This window comes from Lithobates pipiens, unplaced genomic scaffold (genome assembly GCF_037356315.1).
Source record: "Lithobates pipiens isolate NorthernLeopardFrog02 unplaced genomic scaffold, aLitPip1_a1.2 Scaffold_1, whole genome shotgun sequence".
NCBI classification, from domain to species: domain Eukaryota; kingdom Metazoa; phylum Chordata; class Amphibia; order Anura; family Ranidae; genus Lithobates; species Lithobates pipiens.
Window position 1 is genome coordinate 94,389,451 of NW_027507685.1, and position 20,471 is coordinate 94,409,921.

The 20,471-nt window shown below is 43.1% G+C and overlaps 1 protein-coding gene across 1 annotated transcript in view; it reads left to right on the forward strand.

The window, feature by feature from the left end:
- Positions 1-20,471, forward strand: part of F8 (coagulation factor VIII) — a 278,437-nt gene that overhangs the window by 177,204 nt on the left and 80,762 nt on the right. Inside the window, exon 23 of the mRNA XM_077465186.1 lies at positions 7,262-7,406. Within this exon, the coding sequence (XP_077321312.1) occupies positions 7,262-7,406 (145 nt within the window). The remainder of the gene's footprint in view (positions 1-7,261; positions 7,407-20,471) is intronic.

Genomic DNA, 20,471 nt, shown 5'->3' on the forward strand with positions numbered 1-20,471 from the left:
GCACCCCGAAAACCAATCACCACCTTCAGGATTTCTAAGGGTGCAAATTTTTGATTTCACTCCTCACTACCTATCACAGTTTCGAGGGCCATAAAATGCCAAAATAGCACAAAACCCCCCAAAATGACCCCATTTTGGAAAGTAGACACCCCAAGCTATTTACTGAGAGGCATGTTGAGTCCATGGAATATTTTATATTTTGTCACAAGTTGCGGGAATATTACAAACTTTTTTTTTTTGCACAAAGTTGTCACTAAATGATATATTGCTCACACATGCTACGGGCATATGTGAAATTACACCCCAAAATACATTCTGCTGCTTCTCCTGAGTACAGGGATACCACATGTGGGGGACTTTTTGGGAGCCTAGCCGCGTACGGGACCCCGAAATCCAAGCACCGCCTTCAGGATTTCTAAGGGCATACATTTTTTATTTTACTCCTCACTACCTATCACTACCTATCACAGTTTTGAAGGCCATAAAATGCCAAGATGGCACAAAACCCCCCCAATTGACCCCATTTTGGAAAGTAGACACCCCAAGCTATTTGTTGAGGGCCATGTTGAGACCATTGAATATTTTTTTTTTGTCCCAAGGGATTGAATAATGACAAAAAATAAAAAATTATTTTTTTTTTACAAAAAGTTGTCACTAAATGATATATTGCTCACACATGCCATGGTTATACGTGGAATTGCACCCCAAAATATATTTCGCTACTTCTCCCGAGTATGGGGATACCACATGTGTGGGACTTTTTGGGAGTCTAGTCGCGCACGGCACCCCAAAAACCAATCACCACCTTCAGGATTTCTAAGGGTGCAAATTTTTGATTTCACTCCTCACTACCTATCACAGTTTCGAAGGCCATAAAATGCCAAAATAGCACAAAACCCCCCAAAATGACCCCATTTTGGAAAGTAGACACCCCAAGCTATTTACTGAGAGGCATGTTGAGTCCATGGAATATTTTATATTTTGCCACAAGTTGCGGGAATATTACAAACTTTTTTTTTTTGCACAAAGTTGTCACTAAATGATATATTGGTCACACATGCTATGGGCATAAGTCAAATTACACCCCAAAATAAATTCTGCTGCTTCTCCCGAGTATGGGTATACCACATGTGGGGGACTTTTTGGGAGCCTAGCCACGTACGGGACCCCGAAAACCAAGCACTGCCTTCCGGATTTAAATATAAAATGCTACCCCAAAAAAACTGTTAGCGATCGCAGGGATCAGGCCTGACTCTGCGATCGCTGCAGTTATGTGTTTAGTGTTTTGTAAGTGACAGTGATCGATCGATACTGCACTTGGGTGGGCTGGGCAGAGGGGCAAAACGCAGGTGCTAGCAGGTATCTGGGCTGATCCCGCTAACAATGCGTTTTTTTGGAACCCTAAACTGCTGGGGACGCTAGTATAGATCTGATCAGATCAGATATTGATCTGTTCAGATTCTATACCACTACGGGAGGTTTATGCTTTGCGTGTGGGTGTTAGCGGTACTGGCACTAACCTAGCGCTGCCTGGGGCGACGCAGACCCTGACCCTAAAACCTAATTGATATCACCCGCCGGGTGATCAGGGGGTTAAACCTTTATTGGGTAATAAATGGTGGGTGCCCTGATGCTATAAAAAGCAAACTAACCAGAGTCACCCGTAACACTTATACGGTGATCAGTGGTGAAAGGGTTAACTAGGGGCAATCAGGGGGTTCAAATTTTTATTAGGTAGTATATGGGGGTCCCTGGCGCTATATAAAAACCTGACGGGGAACCTAAATAACTAACTGGCTAACCAGCGTCACCAGTGACACTTATACTGTGATCGCTGGTGAAAGGGTTAACTAGGGGCAATCAGGGGGTTAAAACCATTATTGGGTAGTATATGGGGGTACCTAACGCTATAAAAACCTGGCGGTGAACCTAAAAAAATAACTAGCTACCTAAGGCCGCGTACACACGCGCGGACTGTTGGCCCAACTTTGTCCGTCCAACAGTTTGAGCGAACAGTCCGCTCAAACTTAGCATGGACGGACATGGCCACACACGACGGACGAACAGTTTGCTGAAACCGTGCGCGATGACGTGAACGGCACGTACGACGGGACGAAAAATACGACGTCCTATACACTGCAATGCAACCTTCCGACGTGGAAATCCTTTCTGAGCATGCGCGAGACTTAGTTGGCCGAACAAGCCTACACACGAGCGAACAGTCCGCTGAAACCTTGTTTCAGCGGACAGTTTTTCGGAATTTCCGTAAGACCTTGTTCGGCCAACTGTCCGCTGAAACTGTCCGCTGAAGCCCCACACACGAGCGGACTGTCCGCCCAAACACTGTTCAGCGGACAAGGTTGGGCGAACAGTCCGCGCGTGTGTACGCGGCCTAACAACACTAGTGACACTAATGCAGCGATCAGAAAAACGATTGCTTAGTGACACTGGCAAAAGGGGGTGAAAGGGTTAACTAGGGGCAATCAGGGGGTTAAAACCATTATTGGGTAGTATATCGGGGTACCTAGCGCTATAAAAACCAGGCGGTGAACCTAAAAAAAAAACTAGCTACCTAGCGACACTAATGCAGCGATCAGAAAAATGATCGCTTAGTGACACTGGAAAAAGGGGGTGAAAGGGTTAACTAGGGGCAATCAGGGGGTTAAAACCATTATTGGGTAGTATATCGGGGTACCTAGCGCTATAAAAACCAGGCGGTGAACCTAAAAAATAACTAGCTACCTAGCGACATTAGCGACACTTAATGCAGCGATCAGAAAAATGATCGCTTAGTGACACTGGCAAAAGGGGGTGAAAGGGTTAACTAGGGGCAATCAGGGGGTTAAAACCATTATTGGGTAGTATATCGGGGTACCTAGCGAAATAAAAACCTGGCGGTGAACCTAAAAAAATAACTAGCTACCTAGTGACAGTAGCGACACTAATGCAGCGATCAGAAAAATGATCGCTTAGTGACACTGGCAAAAGGGGGTGAAAGGGTTAACTAGGGGCAATCAGGGGGTTAAAACCATTATTGGGTAGTATATCGGGGTACCTAGCGATATAAAAACCTGGTGGTGAATCTAAAAAAATAACTAGCTACCTAGCGACAGTAGCGACACTAATGCAGCGATCAGAAAAATGATCGCTTAGTGACACTGGCAAAAGGGGGTGAAAGGGTTAACTCCAGGGGCAATCAGGGGGTTAAATCTTTATTGGGGGGGTGATAGGGGGCTACCCTGGACCTAACACTAACTGCCCTGACAGTTTTTACTGTTACAACTGACACTGAATGCAGCGATCAGTAAAGAAATGATCAATGCAATCAGTGACACTGTGACTGGGGGGGGGATCGGGGGGCGATCGGGGGGGGGGGGATCGGGGGGGGGGGGGTTTGTGTGCCTGTGTGTACCTACATGTCAGTGTAGTGTTGGTGCACACTTACTTTTAGTCTTCTCCTCGTAGTCCGGTCAAAAAGACCGCCCCGAGGAGAATGACATCACTTCCTCCTTCCTGTGTAAACAATACACAGTGGGAGGAAGCTTCTCATTGGCCAGGAGCGATCCAGAGGGGGTGGCCAGAAACCAACGGCCATCCCCTCATCACGGATCGCTCCTGAAGCGAACCGGACCGCCGTATCCAGTGGGAGGGGGTCCGATCGGACCCCCCACCCGCTGGAAGGCAGGCACGTACATGTATGTGCTTGTGCCTGCCTGTGCCATTGTAATGACATACAATGGCAATACGGCGGTCCTTAACCACCTCAATACAGTGCAGTTACACCCCCTTCCTGACCAGACCAATTTTCAGCTTTCAGCGCTCTCACAGTTTGAATGACAATTACTGAGTCATCCAACACTGTATCCATATGAAACTTGCGTCCTTTTTTCCACACAAATAGAGCTTTCTTTTAGTGGTATTTAATCACTAGTGGGTTTTTTATTTTTTGTGCTATAAATAAAATAAAACGTAAATTTTGTGAAAAAAATGCCCTTTTCTTCGTTTCTGTCATAAATTTTTGCTAATTAGTAATTTATCTTCATAAATTTTGGCCAAAATTTATACTGCTACATATATTTGGTAAAAATAACCCACATTAGTATATATTATTTGGTCTTTGTGAAAGTTATAGAGTCTACAAACTATGGTGCCAATCACTGAAAATTGATCACTTCTGATCAGGCCTTCAGTACATCAGGTGTACCTCATTTCTTGAGACACTAACAAGTCAGGAAAGTACAAATACCTCCCAAATGACCCCTTTTTACAAAGTAGACATCCCAAGGTATTAAGTAAGTAGCATGGTGAGTTTTTTTAAGTTGTCATTTTTTCCCACAATTCTTTGCAAAATGAAGATTTATTATTTTTTTTTTAACTAAATTGTCATATTATCAGGTTATTTCTCACACACAGCATATGCATACAACAAATGACACCCCAAAATACATTCTGCTACTCTTCCCGAGTACGGCGATACCACGTGTGTGAGACTTTTACACAGCCTGGCCACATACAGAGCACTAACATTGATGTAGTACCTTCAGACGTTCTACGAGTAAAAATTACGCATCTCATTTCTCAACCACCTATTACACTTTTAAAGGCCCCGGAGTACCAGGACAATGGAATTTCCCATAAAATTACCCCATTTTGGAAAGCAAACACCCCAACGTATAATCTGTGAGGCATAATGAGTCTTTTGAACGGTTCATTTTTTTCCAGAAGTTTTTGGAATATGTGGAAAAAAATTAAAACGCATTTTTTTTTTACACAAATTTGTAAATTTATAAGATATTTCTAACACATAGCATGTATATAGCAAAAATTACACCCCAAAATACATTCTGCTACTCCTCCCGAGTATGGCGATACCACATGTGTAGGACTTTTACACAGCCTGGCCACATAGAGAGGCTGAACATTGAAGTAGTTTGTTCAGGCGTTCTAGGAGCATAAATGACACATCTCATTTCATTCCTACCCATCACACTTTTGAAGGTCCTGGACCACCAGGACAGTGAAATTACCCACAAAATTACCCCATTTTGGAAAGCAAACACCCCAACGTATATTCTATGAGACATGGGCTGCAAATAGGTACTCGGGTACTCTGATGGGCTGGAGATAGGTACTCGGGTACTCTGATGGCCTGGTGACAGGTACTCGGTACTCTAATGGACTGTGACAGGTACTCGGGTACCCTGATGGACTGTGACAGGTACTCGGTACTCTAATGGACTGTGACAGGTACTCGGTACTCTAATGGACTGTGACAGGTACTCGGTACTCTAATGGACTGTGACATGAGACATGGGCTGCAAATAGGTACTCGGGTACTCTGATGGGCTGGAGATAGGTACTTGGGTACTCTGATGGCCTGGTGACAGGTACTCGGTACTCTAATGGACTGTGACAGGTACTCGGGTACCCTGATGGACTGTGACAGGTACTCGGTACTCTAATGGACTGTGACAGGTACTCGGTACTCTAATGGACTGTGACAGGTACTCGGTACTCTAATGGACTGTGACAAGTACTCGGGTACCCTGATGGACTGTGACAGGTACTCGGGTACTCAGATGGGCTGTGACAGGTACTCGGGTACCCTGATGGACTGTGACAGGTACTCGGTACTCTAATGGACTGTGACAGGTACTCGGTACTCTAATGGACTGTGACAGGTACTCGGTACTCTAATGGACTGTGACAGGTACTCGGGTACCCTGATGGGCCGTGACAGGTACTCGGGTACCCTGATGGGCCGTGACAGGTACTCGGGTACCCTGATGGGCCGTGACGGGTACTCGGGTACCCTGATGGGCCGTGACGGGTACTCGGGTACCCTGATGTGCCATGACAGGTACTCGGGTACTCTGATGTGCCGTGACAGGTACTCGGGTACTCTGATGTGCCGTGACAGGTACTCGGGTACTCTGATGTGCCGTGACAGGTACTCGGGTACTCTGATGTGCCGTGACAGGTACTCAGGTACTCTGATGGGCTGGGACAGGTACTCGGGTACTCAGATGAACTGTGACAGGTACTCGGGTACTCAGATGGGCTGGGACAGGTACTCGGGTACTCTGATGGGCTGGGACAGGTACTCGGGTACTCTGATGGGCTGGGACAGGTACTCGGGTACTCTGATGGGCTGTGACAGGTACTCTGATGGGCTGTGACAGGTACTCGGGTACTCTGATGGGCTGGGACAGGTACTCGGGTACTCTGATGGGCTGGGACAGGTACTCTGGTACTCTGATGGGCTGGGACAGGTACTCAAATACTCTGATGGACTGTGACAGGTACTCTGATGGACTGTGATTGACAGGTACTATGAGGGGTGGTGACAGGTCCTCTTTATTGGGGGGGGGCAATCAGTGTGATTGGTGTACACTAGGCGGTAACGAGATGTTACCGCAACCTCCTCCTCACACACGATCGGTGTGTGAGGAGGAGAACCCGGTAACATCCCGTTACCGCGGTTTGTTTACATTTTAGTGATCGGCTGTGAAAGGATCACAGCCGATCGCGTGGGTAAACAGCCGGCCAATGGCTGTTTACCAGCGTCGGTGACGAGCAGTGTTCCCGGGGAACACGCCGCCACCGACGTGCACGCGCAGTACGCTCGCGATCGCGCTCATGCGCCGTGCACGTTCGGGGTGTGACCATCTGTGATCGGCCGTGGCTTCATCACGGCCGATTACGTGGTACACAGCCATAACGAATGGCTGTTCACCCCCTTCGGTGGCGAGCGGTGTCTCCGTGACACGCCGCCACCGAAGAAACAGGGATGCGCGCGCACGATCGCGCGCATTCCCTGTTTAAATAAAAATCATTAAAAAAAAGAAATAAATTGAATAAATTAATACTAAGTAACAATAAATAATTAACCCTTAACTTTAACCCTTACCCATTAAAAATAAAATAATAATAAATAACTAAACTCCTTAACCCTAACACAAAAAAATGACTATTATTATAATTTTAATAATGTTTTGTTTTTATTAGCCAATAGAGAAAACTATTATCTGTTGCATCATTTGTTGCTAGGTATTTCAGCTTTGTTTTTTTAGCTTATTCGTTAGCTTTTATTCTTTTATTATTATTCATTTATTATAATGTTTTCTCATTAGGGTAAGGGGTTTGAGTTCAGTTTAGGTTAGCATTAGGATTAGGAGTTGGGGTTAGGGTTATTTATTATTATTTATTTATTTAATATACAAATAATAATAATTAATGCATTGATTTGTTTTATCTGCAGGTATTTTTTGGAAATGTCGACCCCTCTAGTATTCGAGAGAACTCTTTTAATCCTCCTATCATCGCTCGTTTCATAAGGATCCACCCCGTGCACACTGGAAGTAGGGCGGGCCTGAGGATGGAACTTTTTGGCTGTGACCTTACTAGTGAGAATTTATAGAATTGATTTTAGGTTTATTATTAGAAATCTTATTAATGAAGTTATAAAGACTTGTAACATTAATATGAACCTTTACTTTTGCCCTAGCAGCAGCACTTGCTCCCCTTCCATTGCTTCCTTCCTTTATTTCCATTAGCTTCTTCCCCAGGCCAGACCAGCTAGAGAAAGTGACATCGGAAAAAGGAAGTAAAATGCGTTACATGTCACTTCCGGGTTCTTAGTAGGAAGAAGAGAGCAGTGAACGCATGTTCTCTAATCTCCCCTCCTCTTCTTGGTGGCACCTGCCATGCTGGTCCTGGGTCCACTGATAGGAGCACGGAGCCTGGGTGGGAGGAAGGGGGGGCACTATTGCCAGGCAGGGCCAGTACAAGGGGTGGGCAGGAGGGAAGTTGCCCTGGGCACTGTGCTATCATGTGAGGTGGCGGGGTGCCACAAGAAGGAGATTTGTGTAGGAAGCGGGAATTGAGAGGGCTGCAGGGGGTAAGTATTGTTCTAAGAGGGGGTGCGTTGTTCTAAGAGTGTTGATCTAAGGGGACTTGTGTTGGGGGAAAGAAGATTTGTGCTAGGAGGCGGGATTTGGGGGGGTTTGTGTTGGAAGGGTGAATTTGAAGTGGGGGCAGAAGATGTATACTAGGATGCAGACATCCCAACCTGCAAAAACTAATTTTAGGAAGGTGGCACTTTGCGCCCACAACCCCTCCCCGCCACAGCAAAATATTTTTTAAATCACCCTTTTAATATTTTTCCACAGTGCTTCTGGGTGGGTGGTATGTGCCAGTGGATGGTATCAGTAGTTTTATTTTTATTTTTAATAATGGATTTTTTTACAATTTAATTTGTTTCTTAATTTTTTTTTCACAATGCTTTTTGGGTGGAGGGGGTGTCAGTAGTTATTTTTATACACTTTTTCATTTTTTACAATTTTTAAAATATTTTTTGGAGGGCTTTGGTGAGATGTTAGCATATACACTTGTTAATTATTTTACTTCAAAGCAGATTTTATATCTATCTATCTATCTCTATATACAAACTGGGGGGGGGGTCCAGTTTGGCATGTTCACCCTGGACTCTAGATGATCCTGTCCTGGCACTGTTGAAAGGGTATGTGGAACTGATCCATCGGCTGTACAATTGCCAGATCGCTTCCGTCTGACAATCGACAGTTGCTAGTGTGTTTAACCACCTCAATACCGGGCACTTATACACTTCCCTGCCCAGACTAATTTTCAGCTTTCGGCGCTCTCAAATTTGAATGACAACTGCGCGGTCGTGCTACGCTGTACCCAAACTAGATTTTTATCATTTTGTTCCCACAAATATGGCTTTCTTTTGGTGGTATTTAATCACCTCTGAGGTTTTTATTTTCTGCTAAACAAATAAAAAAAAAAGACCGAAAATGTTGAAAAAAGTTTTTTTTTGTTTCAGTTACAAAACTTTGTAAATAAGTAAGTTTTCTCCTTCACTGATGAGCACTGATGGGGCTGCACTGACGGCACTGATAAGGGGCACTGATGGGCACAGATGAGGTGGCACTGATGAGGTGGCATTGATGGGCACTAATACCAGACACTGATAATAGGGATAAAACTTTTTTGTGGAAGGGAGTTTAACAAGACTCCTGGCCACTCATTAACATTAGACGAAAAGAGGTTTAACCTTAAACTGCGGTTTACTGTAAGAGCGGCAAGGATGTGGAATTCCCTTCCACAGGCGGTGGTCTCAGCGGGGAGCATCGATAATTAAAAAAAAACATTAGATAAGCACCTGAACGAGCGCAACATACAGAGATATACAATGTAATACTAACATATAATCACACACATAGGTTGAACTTGTGTCTTTTTTCAGCCTCACTTACTATGCTACTAAATGGCATACAGTCGGTAGCAGGCCTGACTTAATGAATGGGCACACCTGGGCACTGTTCAGGGGCCCCAGCTGCATAGGGGGCCCATGATCAAGGCTGAGAAAAGGTTGGGGGGTGGGCGCTGTGTTGGCGGAATGCACTGTCGATTTGAGGAGGAACAGCATCTGGCTTCCACTGGAGAGAGGACTCAGCTTTCTCCACCCTCCTGGGGGGGGGGGGGGGGCGAAAGAGAGCCAGGACTGAGACTGAGAGCTCACCTCAGTCTCAGCACAACAGGAAGGAGGAGCTGCCTTCATTGCAGGTGGGTACAACATTTGAGATCTGTAAGTACAAGGGGGAGGGGGGGGGCACAACTCTGATGGATGGGGGCACCTGATGTATGGAGAAACTGTGATGGGGAACCTGATGTATGGAGGAAACCTGATGTAAGAGGGCACTGTGATGGGGGAACCTGATGTAAGGGGTCACTGTAATGGGGGTCACCTGATGTAAGGGAGCATTGTGAAGGGGGAACCTGATGTAAGGGGTGTGACGGCTCCGATCCCACACTCCGATTGAGTGCTTCCGTCAGTATATCCCGCTTCCTCCAATCTGACTATCAGAGAGATATATTCTCATAGCTCCAATGAATACAAGTCTAGCTGAAAATAGCTTGTAGAATCTTGAACACTTTATTGGACAGAATACAGACTTTTATACACATTTTACACAAGGGGATAGATAACGAGGTAGGGCTGCTCATGGATACTCCCCCCTCGCCTATAGCAACAACTTAAAATACAATTACACAATTAACATGTTAATTACCCCAGCACTTAAGGCAGCCTAGGTGACCAGACAGTCCGTCTCCGGAGGTCAATGTAATCAGCTCTTTCAAGGATTGTGTATTCAGAATTAACAACCTAAGAATAGTCTTAGAATATATTTTCTCACTCACCCTGTAGTGGGGTGAGTGAGAAATGGGGGAACCCGATGTAAGGGGGCACTGCGATGGGGGAACCCGATGTAAGGAGGCACTGCGATGGGGGAACCCGATGTAAGGGGGCACTGCGATGGGGAAACCCGATGTAAGGGGGCACTGTAATGGGGGTCACCTGATGTATGGAGACACTGTGGTGGGGGAACCTGATGTAAGGGGGCACTGTGATGGGGGAACCTGATGTATAGAAACACTGTACAAAAGAAAGCTTGCTGCTCCAGGTGAGATGAGGAAGCCTAATGGAATTTGTGGGTGCTCTCCTCGGCTCGCCTCCGCAATCAATGAACACTCAATGAACAAGAAAGAATAGGCGGCACACCACGACTGTACTCCAAAATCCTTTATTAGGACATTCAAGAATTACACCGCAGGGACAGAGTGCCCGGTAGACGTGTCTCACACTATTATAAGTGCTTAATCGTGATTCATTTGCTAATAAAGGATTTTGGACTACAGTCGTGGAGTGCAGCCTATTCTTTCTTGTTTATGGAGACACTGTGATGGGGGAACCTGATGTGTGGAGACACTGTGATGGGGGAACCTGATGTAAGGGGGCACTGTGATGGGGGAACCTGATGTAAGGGGGCACTGTGATGGGAGAGCCTTATGTAAGGGGGCACTGTGATGGGAGAACCTGATGTAAGGGGGCACTGTGATGGGAGAACCTGATGCATAGCTCCCAACTGTCCCTGATTTCAAGGGACTGACCCTGATTTGGAGAAATTTCCCTCTGTCCCTCATTCCTCCTCATTTGTCCCTCATTTTGGTCTATATAGATGTTGTAACCTGGGGGACAGGTAGCAGGTACAAAGCTCCCTGGGATGAGCAGTTGCTGAGGCACAGATACCAAATCCAGTGATGTAGTGACAAACAGTGCTGTGTTTATTTGTGTTATATACAAGTCCATACACAGGTGCTGTACAGTGTTCCAGAAAGCAAATAAAGGACAAACAATAGCAAAACACAAATCCTAGCCGCATCTCGGCTCTAACTATACCATATGCAGGCCCTCACTACCAGGCTGAACAAGCCTAGCACTTGTCAGTCTCTACAAAAACTGCTTAACAGCTTTTACCAACCTTACTCTCTTCACAGACCGACTTTGTGTGTATGTCCCTTGCAGAGAGCAAAGGCTGTCTGCTCAGGTGAGCTGAAATTAGCCTGGGGAAGAGGACCAAGACCCGAACTGGATCATGGATCAGAGCTTTCTAAATGTGTACGAGAGGAGCCTGGGAGACATATAAACCCCAAACAGGACTTTTCCTGGCTCTCTCGGGACAGGGCATCTACATTCCCCATCTCAACACCTGGCCTGTGTTTTACGGTGAAGGAGTAATCCTGTAGAGCCAAAAACCACCGGTTCACCCATCTATTAGTCTCCTTCTTTTGGGCCATCCATTTCAGGGGAGCATGGTCAGTTATTAACTCAAACTGGCACCCTAACAAATAGTACCTGAGCACATCCACGGCCCACTTTATGGCTAAAAATTCCTTTTCAATTACTGCATACTTTTTCTCATGGTCATTGAGCTTTCTGCTTAGGTACACCACAGGGTGTTCTTCCCCATTGTGTACCTGCGATAGTACTGCCCCGATACCAACATCAGACGCATCCGTCTGAACTAAAAAATCTTTGGAGAAATCGGGGGAGTACAGTACTGGCTGTGCACAAAGAGCCTTCTTCAGAACTTGGAAAGACTCCTCTGCTCCTGAGGACCATTTCACCATTACAGAGTCTTTACCTTTCGTCAGGTCTGTAAGAGGGGCAGCTATAGTTGCAAATTTTGGAATAAATCTTCTATAATACCCCACAATGCCAAGAAAGGCCCTGACCTGCTTCTTGTTTGCAGGACGTGGCCACTCCTGGATGGCTTCTATTTTACTCACTTGAGGTTTTATGACGCCACGGCCAATAGTGTAGCCCAAATACTTGGCTTCCTCTAGACCAATGGCACATTTTTTTGGATTTGCCGTAAAACCTTCTTTGAAGAGGGAATCAAGAACAGCCTGGACACGAGGCAAGTGAGACTCCCAGTCAGTGCTATATACCACTATGTCATCTAAATAGGCTGATGCATATCGTCGGTAGAGTTTTAGGTTCCTGTCCATGGCCCTCTGAAATGTCAGGGGGCCTTTTGCAACCCAAAAGGCATTTTTTTATATTGAAATGAACCCTCCGGGGTCACAAATGCAGTCTTCTCTTTGGCGCTACCAGTCAGGGGTATTTGCCAATACCCTTTTGTCAAGTCCAAAGTGGTAATATAGCGAGCTTTGCCAAGTCGGTCTATCAGTTCGTCTACTCTGGGCATTGGGTATGTGTCAAACTTTGTCACTGCATTAAGCTTCCTGAAGTTATTACAGAACCTCCAAGTGCCATCCGGTTTTGGGATTAACACGATGGGGCTAGACCAGTCACTATTGGACTCCTCAATAACATCTAGCTTCAACATTCTTTTAACTTCATTGCTGATGTCTTTTCTCCTCGCTTCAGGAATTCTGTACGGTTGGAGCTTGACCCGTACCCCAGGTTCAGTAACAATATCATGCTGAACTGCTGAAGTCATGCCAGGTAACTCTGAAAATTTCTCTCTATTCCTTATCAGGAACTCTCTAGCTTCGTGTTTTTGGGAACATGACAAGGTGTCTGGAATTGTGACCTCAGGGATCAGAGGGGACTCAGTACCCTTAGGCGTTACTGGGAGGGACCTCGCAGTTAACGCCAGTCTATCCTTCCAGGGCTTTAACAGGTTTACATGGTAAACCTCCTCGGGCTTCCTTTTTCCTGGTTGATACACCTTGTAGTTGACTTCCCAAACTCTTTCAATTATTTCAAAGGGATCCTGCCACTTAGCCAGGAACTTGCTCTCAACAGTAGGAACTAACACCAGGACCCTGTCACCAGATGAGAAAACCCGGAGTTGGGCCCCCCTGTTGTATATTCTCTGTTGGGCTGCCTGGGCCTGCAGTAAGTGTTCTTTTACCAGTGGCATGATTGCTGCAATCCTCTCCTGCATTTGAGCAATGTGCTCAATGACACTTTTATGGGGTGTCTGCTCCCCCTCCGAAGTTTCTTTGGCTATATCTAAAAGTCCCCGAGGGTGTCTCCCATAAAGCAACTCAAATGGAGAGTACCCCATAGATGATTGGGGAACCTCCCTGATGGTAAACATCAAGTATGGTATCAGGAAGTCACAGTTTTTCCCATCCTTGTCAACAACCTTTTTTTAGCATACTCTAACGTCTTATTGAAGTGTTCAACCAAGCCATCCGTTTGAGGATGGTGCACTGAAGTTCGCAACTGTGTCGCCTTAAACAACTTGCACAGCTCCCTAGTTATTCGTGACATAAATGGGGTGCCCTGGTCTGTAAGGACTTCTTTAGGGCCCACCCGACTGAACACCATAAACAGCTCTTTGGCAATGTTTTTAGCCAACGCGGTGCGTAAGGGAACTGCTACAGGGTAATGGGTAGCATAATCCATGATCACGAGGATATGCTGATGACCCCGGGCAGACTTGGGGAGTGGACCCACAAGATCCATTGCAATCCTCTCAAAGGGCACTTCAATAATAGGCAAGGGCACTAAAGGACTTCGGAAGTGGGGTAGTGGGGCTGACATCTGACACACAGGACAGGATTGACAATAATTCTCAATAACTTTCTGTATCCCGTGCCAATAAAACCTGCGCAACACCCTTTCAATCGTTTTTTCAACCCCTAAATGACCTCCTAGCAAGTGCCCATGGGCAAGTTCCAACACCACCTGTCTGTATGGCTTAGGGACCACCAACTGTTCAATCACTTCATCATTCATTTTACATACACGATAAAGTAAATCCTCATTGCTGCTGAAATAAGGAAAACAGGGCCTGTCCCCTGGTTCGACAGGTACCTCATTAATCACTATTACATTTTCCCAGGCCCTGGCAAGGGTCTGGTCTTTTCTCTGCTCAGTACCAAAATTTTCTTTGTGCATATTAAGGTCAGCAAACTCCAACGTTGGCTCGGACTCAGCAGACGGCTGTCCAGCTCTACTGGTGGTGGGGACTTCCTCAGACTCCTCCAGCTCTCCTGCCATAACTGACAGAGGAAAACCCGGAAGCCCTGAGAGGAATCCTCTGTACCCTCATTGTCAGTAGTGGCCAGGAGTTCTGGCTCTGCCACTGAGTCAGGTACTGTGACCGGGTCGGGATGATCCCACAGTTACCAAAACTTAGGGAAGTCTCTACCAATGATGGCCTCATGCACCAAGTGGGGGACAAGTCCAACCTGATGGGTCACCATACCTAAGCCAGTTTTAAACTGAACAGTGGTTATAGGATACTCCCGGGTATCCCCATGTATACAGATCACAGCAATTTTTTTAGCATGACAATTCACAGATTCAATCATTTCAGCTGTAACCAAAGTCACTAGACTTCCAGAGTCCAGCAAGGCTGTAATAGGCTTATCATTAACAGTCATTTGGCACATTGGTTTTCCCATATTTGGCACTGCAGCACATGAAACAGCTGCAAACATAGACTGCCTTCTAATAGATAAATCGCACTGCATTGGTTCAACGAAAACACCTGACGTTTCCCCAGTTTGGTTTGCTAACAGGCAGTGGCTTCCCTTGTTTGGAACGCTGAACTTCAGTCCTGGCACCAAAAATCCTCCCCCCTAATTCCTTGCCATATTTACCATCCCCTTCCCCTGGAACAGTCTTACCGGTTGCCTGGGGAGACCGTGGCTTTGGGTGGAAAGACCGTGCAGTTTTAGGGGTGGTGACCTGGTTTTCTGCAGCAAAGTACCTTTCAACGAGTTCCACTAGGTTATCCGTCGATTTGGGGTCTCCTTGACTCACCCACTTCTGCAGGGGAATTGGTAGTGACCTCAGGAAGCGGTCCATGACCACACGCTCCTCTATTTGTGGCCCAGACAGGGACTCCGGCTGTAGCCATTTCCTCACCAGGTGAATTAGGTCGAACATCTGCGATCTTGGGGGCTTCTCATCTTGAAAGAACCAGCTGTGGACCCGCTGTGCTCGAACTGCCAAACTGACCCCAAGTCGTGCCAGGATTTCCCGTTTGACCTTTTCATAGTCTCCCACTTCTGCTGATTCCAAATCATAGTAGGCCTTCTGCGATTCTCCAGAAAGCAAGGGAGCAACCAGTCCTGCCTACTGGGTTTTAGGCCAACCTTCCCTCTCAGCAGTCCGCTCAAACGTTAGCAGAAAGGCCTCTGGATCATCATCTGTAGTCATCTTAGAAAGAAAGTGTAGAAATTGAGTTATTACTGTATTAATAACTATATTTCAATAATTCATATTGATGAGGAAAATCCGTTCAGTTCTCGTAAAAACACCAAAATTGATTTAATAATAAAAATAGCAAAATATTACAAAAACAGTGTCAAAATGTAGAATATAAAATAGCATCGATAAGTTTCTTATTCTTAAAATGAAGATTGTATAAATGTATCTTTGTGTGTGTGTGTGTGTGTGAGAAGGTTTGTCAGCCTCCTCCAAAGTCTGCTCGTGTCTCTCTCTAGAAACAGCCTGTCTGTATTTTACTACTCCTACAACTAAACCCCCACCAATTTCCCAGTTAAGAATGTTTTAACAGTTTCTCTGAGCTCTGTTGTACCACAGGAAAAGCCCACAAATTCTGAATGAACAAATTCCCTCCCACCTCATCCAACAGGATGTTGAAATACAAAACCGTCTCTAATCAAAACATTCTATTCGGATGGCAAAACTACCATGTATTAAACCATTTAACTTATACAATACAAGTTTCCTATCTTCTAAACCAAATACTACATATATCAGTAAATAGATTATATACGTTTAAAATGCAATGTACGTAATGATAATCCTAATCAGGCAATACTGTAATATAAAGAAATAACTTGTATCATACTGAAACTCTGTGTCTTTGGACAATAATGTAACCTTATCTCTTACAATGGGGGAGGTGAATGGTCAACTCACTCTAAATTACAGCCATATGTGAAATGTACATAGAACTGCTTCCCATGAAATGCATATGAAGCTTCAAAGAGACTTTTACATATATATATATATATATATATATATATATATATATATATATATATATATATATATATATTTCACTTTATCCATATCTAGAATATATAATGATATACTTAAGCAAGTCAATCATTCTCAAAAGACCCAAACCATATATAAATTTTAATATTCTAACAATTCCCTCTCAAAATGAATGATTAAACATTAATTTTAAATCTGTTATCAAAATCTGAATCTAAATCCATTACCTCAAACGCATCACATTTGTATTCATAGTTTCATAGTTAGTGAGTATCTACATTTGTCCCTGTACATTGCACACACATCGGTCCCTACCCTCAATCCAAGGTCCTCATTCATATACTAGGGACAATTTTGGACAGAAGCCAATTAACCTACCTGCATGTCTTTGGATTGTGGGAGGAAACCGGAGTACCCAGAGGAAACCCACACAGGCACAGGGAGAACATGCAAACTCCAAGCAGGTAGTGTCGTGGTTGGGATTTGAACCAGCGACCCTTCTTACTGCTAGGTGAGAGTGCTAACCACTACACCACTGTGCTGCCCAATTCATCCACACAATTAGATCTTAAGATAATTGACTTGAATGTACATTTTCAAATTTGATTCCATATAAGGAAAAGTGAATTTCATAAACCTTTTGCTTCATATACCATAAAAAATATTTTCACACTTATTATTTTCTTATTCTTTTACCAAATAAATCAATCCCCTTAATTTCATAATTCATAAATGTAACATTATTGTACAATACTTTGAAATATGAATATCACTTCAAAAATGTATGATTCATATTTTTTCCCTCCAAATTATGATTAGCACAAACCTTGTCAAAATTAAACATAAAATATGTTTCTTAACTTCAATTTGTTCATATATGTGAGATGATTTCAAAACGAAATAGTTACATATTACAATGTAAAAGTTACTTCTAACTTGTCTATTATTGTTTAATAAAAATGTACTCTGTCTGTCTTAATTAACACCAGATGTTCCCTCTAACTAGAATGACTCTATTGTAAGGATGTTTAACCCTTTCAACTCTGAAAATACACTACATGTGTTTATAAAAATCGATGTGTAAAAAATATCTCATCTTGATATGAGAACCATATCTTGTCACATAAAAATTATATATAAAAAAACTGCAATATCTGATGGATGAATTATTTCATCAGTAGTCAAAAAATCAAAAGTCCATTGTTTTTAGAATTTCCTCTCTTATCAGAGGTTCTCTTGAGGGTTTTTTTCTTTCTTTTTCTTCCTGCACTCTGTAAAGTTGAAAAACTTTATTGAACATAGAAAGACAACAATAATTATAACAAATGAATCTCTTCTGTCAATTCTTCTCTCAGAACTGATATTCTTACATTTCAAGATTTTGTTTTCATCTGGAAGGTCTAGAAATTTCTTTCTTTTGGTGACTTACAAGTCAGATCCTAAAAAAGAATGCAGTATCATTATTGTGAATATAAAATAAATGCAAAATATACCTTCTTTTATTTATTCATTTAACATGCCAAAATTCTATTATTTTATATGACATACTAAACATATTTTAATAATAACATTTCTAATTACCTTACTTTGTTCTATTTTTCTTAAACTGACCAATACTCCTTAATTTATTAGTCTGTGTATTTAAACTATAACAGGACACAATTTCTCTTTTTTGTCATGATATAAAACCTTGTTTTATCAAACGAAAGAAAAGGTTTTAGATCAACCCTAGAAGATTGAAGCAAACTATTTACTTCTTCTCCTCTTTAATATTTCAGAGTAATGCATGCTGTACTGTATGTCTAACATTTTCCAATTCAGCATTTTCTGTAGAATTTTTGCTGAATAGTATAACCATGCTTTGGGTAACACATACCTAATGAACAATTCTTAATAGCATTAACAAATCCTGGCTCAAAGCTTCTCTCAGCACTTGTTCTAACAATACCATTTACAGGCTTTCTGAATACATTTAACTGAGAATGTTCTGTTATCACATCTACCTGTATGGGTTTAGATTGTAAAGTTTTAAAAAATGGGCAATATTTGTCATATAATTCACTTGAATGAATTCTCTTTAATCACTTGACCACTGGGCACTTAAACATCCTTAATAACCAGACCAATTTTCAGCTTTCGGTGCTCTCACATTTTGAATTACTCAGTCATGCAACACTGGACCTATATGAAATTTTTGTCCTTTTTTTCAAACAAATAGAGCTTACTTTTGGTGGTATTTAATCACCGCTCGTTTTTTTATTTTTTTGTGCTATAAAAGAAAAAAGACCGTAAATTCTGTAAGAAAATGAAATTTTCTTTGTTTCTGTTATAAAATTTAACAGATTAGTAATTTTTCTTCATAAATTTTCGCCAAAATTTATACTACTACATATCTTTGGTAAAAATAAGTACAAATTGGTGGATATTATTTGGTCTTTGTGAAAGTTATAGAGTCCACAAGCTAAGGTGCCAATATCTGAAAATTGATCACATCTGAAGTACTGACAACCTATTTCAATTCTTGAGACCCTAACATGCCAGAAAAGTACAAATACCCCCCCCCCCCCCCCCAAATGACCCCTTTTTGGAAAGAAGACATTCCAAGGTATTTAGTAAGAGGCATGGTGAGCTTTTGAAGTTGTAATTTTTTCCCACAATTCTTTGCAAAATCAAGATTTTTTTACTTTTTTTTTTTCACAAAATTGTCATATTATCATTTTATTTCTCACTGCATATGCATACCACAAATTACACCCCAAAACACATTCTGCTATTACTCCCGAGTACGGCGATACCACATGTGAGACTTTTACACAGCGTGGCCACATACAGAGGCCCAACATGCAGGGAGCGCCATCAGGCGTTCTGGAGCACCCAGGACAATTCTGACATTTCTCTCATCATCAAATCATCATGTATTTGCTAGAAAATTACATAGAACCCCAAAACATTATATATGTTTTTTTTAGCAAACACCCTGGAGAATACAATGGTGGTCGTTGCAACTTTTTATCTCGCAAGGTATTTGCGCAGCAATTTTTCGAATGCTTTTTTTTTTTTGGAAAAAAAAAACAGTTTTGTGTTTAAACACAGTAAAGTTAGCCCAATTTTTGCATAATGTGAAAGATGAAGTTACACCGAGTAAATAGATACCTAACATGTCACTCTTCAAAATTGCACACGCTTGTGGAATGGCGCCAAATGTTGCTACTTAAAAATCCCCATAGGCAAAGCTTTAATTTTTTTTACTGGTTACAAGTTTTGAGTTACAGAGGAGGTCTAGGGCTAGAATTATTGCTCTCGCTCTAACGTTCGCAGCGATACCTCACGTGTGGTTTGAACACTGTTTTCATATGTGGGCGGGACTTACGTATGCGTTCGCTTCTGCATGCGAGCACATGGGGACAGGGGCGCTTTAAAAAAAATGTTTTTGTTTTTTATTGTTCATTTTCTTTATTTATTTTAGTTTGACATTTTTTTCCCCAAAAATACATTTTTTGATCACTTTTATTCCTATTACAAGGAATGTAAACATCCCTTGTAATAGGAATATGGCATGACAGGTCCTCTTTGCAGTGAGATATGGAGTCAATAAGACCCCACATCTCACCTCTAAGCTGGGAAGCCTGAAAAAAAAAATATTCTGGCTTTGATCGTATTGGCGAGTTGGTAGAAGCACCGGAGGGCGACGGGAGGGGATGTCTATGGCTGGGTATTGCAGGGTATCCCTGCGTATGACTGGGTATCTCCTAGTATGGCTGGGTATCTCCAGGTATGGCAATTTATGGCAGGGTATTGCAGAGTATTGGCTGGAATTGTACTGCAGAGTATTGGTGGGTACTGCAGAGTATTGGCGGGTACTGCAGAGTATTGGCGGGTACTGCAGAGTATTAGCGGGTATTGCAGAGTATTAGCGGGTATTGCAGAGTATTGGCGGGTATTGCAGAGTATTAGCTGGTATTGCAGAGTATTGGCGGGTATTGCAGAGTATTAGCGGGTATTACATAGTTACATAGTTACATAGTTAGTCAGGTTGAAAAAAGACACAAGTCCATCCAGTTCAACCTTAAAAACAAATAAATAAAATAAAAAATAATCGTACAATCCAGATACCCAATTTTATGCCCACAATTGATCCAGAGGAAGGCGA